Genomic DNA, 7346 nt, shown 5'->3' with positions numbered 1-7346 from the left:
GTCAAGGACAGTTATTATTTTGCTATCTAGTGTGGAATCGAGTGATTCATAYATATAATTTAATGTGTTTTGGTGTATGAAATGTCCATACATACAATCTTATTTGGGTAATGTTGTCTAGTTATCTGGCTATCAAGTAAGGACATTAACTTACTTAGGTCAGCTGTTTGCAGAATATAGCTTTTCAGCTAAATAGCTGAGATCACTTGTGTCATGTAAACCTTCCATAACAATGTATAGCTTTCTTTGCTAGCTAGCTACATCTCGTCTGACTGATGATAGCTATACAGCTACCAGCTGGAGCTGGAGCTGGATAGAAACTGATTCCCCAAGTTGTACGACTAATCTTTTCAAATTCTCCTCTCAAGATTCTGAGCTACTCCTTGACTGACAAATGGAGAACCACACGTACCCTAACCACGTTCTCCTCCTGGAGGGGTTAAAGGTCACACAACAGTCCTCGTACCCTGCCTTCATCCTCTTCCTCATTATCTACATCTTCACAATGGTGGCCAACATCGGACTCATAGTATTGATCTCCATGGAGAGGAGCCTGCACCAGCCCATGTACATTCTCCTCTGCAACCTGCCTCTTAATGACATAGTCGGGGCTACAGCGTTGATACCTCGTCTGTTATGGGACATTTTGACCACAGCTCCTGAGCGATATATCACTTACATAGAGTGTGTCATTCAGGCTTTCTATACTCATGTTTATGCTACGACATCACACACCGTTCTCATGATCATGGCCTTTGACAGGTATGTGGCCATCTGCAACCCCCTGCGGTACGCTACCATCATGACAAACAAAATGGTTATCAGGCTGTCTGTGTCTGCCTGGGGGGTGGCCATAGTCTTAGTGGGGATTCTGCTGGGCCTCACCATCCGCCTGTCACGCTGCAGGTCTAACATATTTAACCCTTACTGTGACAACGCCTCCTTATTCAAGCTCTCCTGTGAGAGCGTGCTTATAAATAACATATATGGCTTAATCTTTACTGTTGTGCTGTTTGTCTCGTCCATAGGCAGCATCAGTCTCACCTATCTCAAGATCGCCATTGTGTGTCTGAGCAGTAAAAACAGCTCTTTAAACAGCAAGGCCCTGACAACCTGCAGCACACACTTACTGGTCTACCTCATCGTGCTGGGATGTGGGTTTACCATTATCGTCCTCCACCGCTTCCCAGCCTTTGCAGACCTGCGTAAAGTGAGCAGTGTTCTGGGTAGTGTGGTCCCTACTTGTCTCAACCCCATAATATATGGTTTACAGACTAAAGAGATTAAACAGAGGATCTTTAGAGTGTTTCACAGAGCCAAGGTGTCCACATGATGTGTTAAATCAGACAGGAAAATATATGATATATCATATGATGAGAACTGTGTGTGGCATTCATGAAACAAGGGTGGGGTGTCTTCTCAGCCACCACCTGAGGGACCAGTTCTCTTGAATTGGATGCTAAAATTAATTGAAAACCATGATTTCTACGGTGATATTCCACATTAAAAATATGTTTTAAAATGTATAACATACAGCCACCCTTGTATGTGTTAGTACTACTGAAAAAATCTCTATGTGGTTTTCAAATTGACATTTATTTTTATCTGGTGCAAGGTTTTTGGGGAGGGTTCCATGAATCATTTATAGATTGAATGTCCACATGCAAACCATACATTATTCCATCAAGAGGTCTTTTTTATTGTGCAAAGTTTTATTTTAATTTGTGACGCTTACAGAAAAGGCAGAGGCACAAAAATGAAATGTGTGGATACTTTATTTTACAGTGTGCTATTTCCCTGATATTTAGAAAGAACATTATCAGATAGTAGGTACACAAGAAATCACCTAATGATTACTCTTTGGTTTCTTTTAGATGAATTAAAAACATGTATAATTACAAAACATATAGTACTGTATCTGGTAGTATGTACAATGCAAGTTAACAGGAATGTACAGTTGTTATTATTTTTGTGTTCCTTATCAATAAACTATTAAATCAAATGTATACAGTTGTGCAATATACATAATGAACCAAATGGTGAACAATAATGTTGTTCGGTTTAGTTTCTAAGAGTGTTAAACATTTAGTTTTTCTGCCTTCCGAAAAACAATCAATAATTGGAAGTAGTGACTTGGTATTATTTTGGAATCTGAAAATGATTACTCTTTTTAGCCCCATACTAAACTATTTTAAAAGTAGAGGCACAAGAGAGGAGCACTTCTTTGGTTTATAGTTAATCAATGAGGTCCTCTTTGATCAAGGGATACTATATATAAAAAAAGTTGGTGCTGGATTGTAAACAATGCCAGGAAAGCCGTTGCGCAAACAAACTTCAAGAATGAATCAAGACACTCTCATTTAGTGTAAAAAATGTAAAAGCCTTTGTTGTTTTAAGGCTTATGTATGGCAAGAATAAAAAACCTGCGTAGCGGCTACAACAGCCTTCATCCTGGTGACAAAGAATATTGTTGGACAAACAGGTGTATATCCCAACTTTTACAGGAAGTGGTTCAATTCAGTACCATATTTAATATATGTATATATATTATTTTATTTAACCTTTATTTTACTAGGCAAGTCAGTTAAGAAAAAATTCTTATTTACAATGACGGCCTACACTTAAAATGTAAAGGCAAAAAAAACTTTKGGGGAGAAAACACATTAAAAATACAGAGATAAACAAAACAAACATTGCATAACGAGAATGCAACACCTCAAAAGAAATGCTAAATCATAAAAGAAAAATACATACACATGAGTTCATGTTACCAAACTTAAATAAGAATGGAGATCAAAAAACTAAAAAATKTAGAACAAAAAGTAAATCACATATATCTTACAGGAAGGGAGAATAAAACGTTTCCTAATTTAGACCCTGCAATACAGTTGATTTAATTTAAAGATCCAGAACGTTTCACGTTGTAGGAGGCGTTTGAGATGGCCATTGCTTTCAGAGAGTTTTGGCTGCCATGGCCAGCATGTCTGTAATGTTTAGCAATCGGAAACATATTGTTAGCAGTTCTTCTAGCATAAGCATGTTCAGACACCCTGTCCTTGAGCCTTCTCTTAGGACGTACTATGTAAAAGAACCCACATGGGCACTCCAGCCTGTACACCATATACAGTAGGTAGTGTTGCAGTTGACAAACGATTGCACTTGGTATTTGTTTTTACGATATGATGGCAGTGATTGCAGTTACCACACGGTCTGTGCATATTTGTAATAAACAGCTGGTGCATGAAATCTAAGGAAGTCTCTAGATTTTGCTCGCCTGAAGTAGAGTATATTGTGGTAAATTGCAGGCCACACTACTTGCCTAGAGAGTTATCAGCTATACTTTTCCTGGCTGTTTATTTACCACCACAAACAGATGCTGGCACTAAGACCGCACTCAGTCAGCTGTATACGGAAATAAGCAAACAGGAAACCACTCACCCAGAGGCGGCGCTCCTAGTGGCCAGAGACTTTAATGCAGGGAAACTTAAATCAGTTCTACCAAATCTCTATCAACATGTTAAATGTGCAACCAGAGGGAAARAAATTCTAGATCACCTGTACTCCACACACAGAGACGCTTACAAAGCTCTCCCTCGCCCTCCATTTGGTAAATCCGACCACAACTCTATCCTCCTGATTCCTGCTTACAAGCAAAAATTAAAGCAGGAAGCACCAGTGACTCGGTCTATAACAAAGTGGTCAGATGAAGCAGATGCTAAACTACAGGACTGTTTTGCTATCACAGACTGAACATGTTCCGGGATTCTTCCGATGACATTGAGGAATACACCACATCAGTCACCGGCTTTATCAATAAGTGCATCGAGGACGTCATCCCCACAGTGACTGTACGTACATACCCCAACCAGAAGCCATGGATTACGGGCAACACTCGCACTGAGCTAAAGGGTAGAGCTGCCGCTTTCAAGGTGCGGGACTCTAACCCAGAAGCTTACAAGAAATCCCGCTAWGCCCTGTGACGAACCATCATACTACACCGGCTCCGACGCTCGTCGGATGTGGCAGGGCTTGCAAACTATTACAGACTACAAAGTGAGGCACAGCCGCGAGCTGCCCAGTGACACGAGCCTACCAGACGAGCTAAATCACTTCTATGCTTGCTTCGAGGCAAGCAACACTGAGGCATGCATGAGAGCATCAGCTGTTCCGGACGACTGTGTGATCACGCTCTCCGTAGCCGACGTGAGTAAGASCTWTAAACAGGYCAACATACACMAGGCTGMGGGGCCAGACGGAWTACCAGGACGTGTGCTCYGGGCATGTGCTGACCAACTGGCAGGTGTMTTCACTGACATTTTCAACATGTCCCTGATTGAGTCTGTAATACCAACATGTTTCAAGCAGATCACCATAGTCCCTGTGCCCAAGAACACAAAGGCAACCTGCCTAAATGACTACAGCACTCACGTCCATAGCCATGAAGTGCTTTGAAAGACTGGCAATGGCTCACATCAACACCATTATCCCAGAAACCCTAGACCCACTCCAATTTGCATACCGCCCAAACAGATCCACAGATGACGCAATCTCTATTGCACTCCACACTGCCCTTTCCCACCTGGACAAAAGGAACACTTATATGAGAATGCTATTCATTGACTACAGCTCAGCGTTCAACACCATAGTACCCTCAAAGCTCATCACTAAGCTAAGGAACCTGGGACTAAACACCTCCCTCTGCAACTGACCTCCCTCTGCAACTGGATCCTGGACTTCCTGATGAGCTGCCCCCAGGTGGTGAGGGTAGGTAGCAACACATCTGTCACGCTGATCCTCAACACTGGAGCTCCCCAGGGGTGCGTGCTCAGTCCCCTCCTGTACTCACTGTTCACCCACGACTGCATGGCCAGGTACGACTCCAACACCATCATTAAGTTTGCAGACGACACAACAGTGGTAGGCCTGATCAACGACGAGACAGCCTATAGTGAGGAGGTCAGAGACCTGGCTGGGTGGTGCCAGAATAACAACCTATCCCTCAACGTAACCAAGACTAAGGAGATGATTGTGAACTACAGGAAAAGGATCACCGAGCACGCCCCCATTCTCATCGACGGGGTTGTAGTGGAGCAGGTTGAGAGCTTCAASTTCCTTGGTGTCCACATCAACAACAAACTAGAATGGTCCAAACACACCAAGACAGTCGTGAAGAGGGCACGACAAAGCCTATTTCCCCTTAGGAAACTAAAAATACTTTTCATGGGTCCTGAGATCCTCAAAAGGTTCTACAGCTGCAACATCGAGAGCATCCTGACCGGTTGCATCACTGCCTGGTACGGCAACTGCTCGGCCTCCGACAGCAAGGCACTTCAGAGGGTAGTGCGTACGGCCCAGTACATCACTGGGGCAACGCTGCCTGCCATCCAGGACCTCTACACCAGGCGGTGTCAGAGGAAGGCCCTAAAAATTGTCAAAGACCCCAGCCACAGACYGTTCTCTCTACTGCCGCATGGCAAGCGGTACCGGAGTGCCAAGTCTAGGACAAAAAGGCTTCTCAACAGTTTTTACCCCCAAGCCATAAGACTCCTGAACAGGTAACCAAATGGTTACCCGGACTATTTGCATTGTGGGCCCCCCAACCCCTCTTTTACGCTGCTGCTACTCTCTGTTTATCTTAAATGCATAGTCACGTTAACTATACATTCATGTACATACTACCTCAATTGGCCCGACCAACCAGTGCTCCCACACATTGGCTAATCGGGCTACCTGCATTGTGTCCCACCCACCACCCGCCAACCCCTCTTTTTACGCTACTGCTACTCTATGTTCATCAATTATGCATAGTCACTTTAACCATTCCTACATGTACATACTACCTCAATAAGCCTGACTAACCGGTGTCTGTTTATAGCCTTGCTACTGTTATTTTCAAATGTCTTTTTACTGTTGTTTTATTTCTTTACTTAGCTACACACACACACACACACACACACATACATTTTTCGCACTATTGGTTAGAGCCTGTAAGTAAGCATTTCACTGTAAGGTCTACTACACCTGTTGTATTCGGCACGTGACAAATAAACGTTGATTTGAAGTTATTCTCCCATCCTGTAAGAGATATGTGGTTTATTTTTTGTTCTCAATTTTTTTGTTTTCTGTATCTCTGTATCTTGAATGTGTTTTTTCCCAATTCTATTACATATGGTAATGAATTGAGTCACTTCCTGTGAGAGTTGGCATATACACCTGTTTCTCCACCAATACTCTTTATCACCCTGATGAAGGCTGTTGTAGCCGCTACGCGTCTGTGGTTTTTCCATGCATAATCCGTAAAACAATAAAGGCTTTTGAATTTATACATTAAATGATAGTGCCTTGATTACTTCTGGAAGTTTCTTTTCTGGCATTGTTTACATTCCAGCATCAACATCTTTTTTTCATTTAGTATTTTAAAAGTAGACTGTATTGAGTGTTTTGAGGTCAGGAGAATTTGCGTACTATTTTGTGGCCAGGACAGCGTGTTGAGTTTTCTGCGGCCCTGCAGTGAGATGGCTCTGTGATAGTCTTTCTCAGCTCCTTGTTCCTCAGGCTGTAGATAATCGGGTTCATGAAAGGAGTCAGAGCTGAGTACAGCACTGACACGATGATACACACCTACAACATTAACACAACATTAATACAACATTAAGACAACCGCAATGTGACAATGATACCTCCCCACCCCTAAAAAATACAATAAATGCAAAGTTACACATTATTATACAACAATGATACGCACCTACAACATCAACACAATGTTATCCAACCTTATCACAACAATATTAACAGCACGACCTGGATCATATTTACCCATTAACATCTACACAGCATTATTAGGAAGGGTTGGGGTCAATTCCATTTAAATTTCAGTCAATTCAGGAAGTACTCTGAAATTCCAATTCTTGCCCATGCTTTTCAAAAAGGAAAAAAACCATTGGAATTTGGATGAATAAATTCCTGAATTGACTGGAATTTAAATGAAATTGACCCCAACCCTGTTATTAGGATTATCATGCCACCATGACACAAACCTCTCTCAACCAACAACGACTGAAGAGCATCAGTACAATATGCGACACACAATTAATACAACACTACCATCTCCTGGTGAGAACTCATTTTGGATACTGATAGACATTAACAGTGAAAGGACACAAATCAGAGGACATGGGTAACCAGAGTAATGGCACAAATATCAGACACACTCTTCAGCTGGTGATTGTGGAATTCACAGTGTTGACTGAAGGATGTCTGATGGCAGAGTTAAACAGACATCGGAAGAGAGGGGGGAAATGAAGAGGAGGGTCACCTCTGGAGAGAAGTTTCCCACAAGGTAGGAG

General features: G+C 42.3%; 1 protein-coding gene across 1 annotated transcript; it reads left to right on the top strand.

Annotated features, from left to right (window-relative positions):
- The first annotated feature begins 394 nt into the window (after nt 1-394).
- Nucleotides 395-1515, top strand: LOC111981591 (olfactory receptor 5B17-like). Its single transcript, XM_024012935.2, has one exon. It carries the CDS (start codon nt 395-397, stop codon nt 1331-1333), a length of 939 nt encoding a protein of 312 aa, XP_023868703.1. The 3' UTR covers nt 1334-1515.
- The last annotated feature ends 5831 nt before the right edge of the window (nt 1516-7346 follow it).

This window comes from Salvelinus sp. IW2-2015, linkage group LG20, assembly GCF_002910315.2.
Source record: "Salvelinus sp. IW2-2015 linkage group LG20, ASM291031v2, whole genome shotgun sequence".
NCBI classification, from domain to species: Eukaryota; Metazoa; Chordata; class Actinopteri; order Salmoniformes; family Salmonidae; genus Salvelinus; species Salvelinus sp. IW2-2015.
Note: the sequence above shows the minus strand (reverse complement) of the source record. Positions and strands in the feature narration are given on the sequence as shown.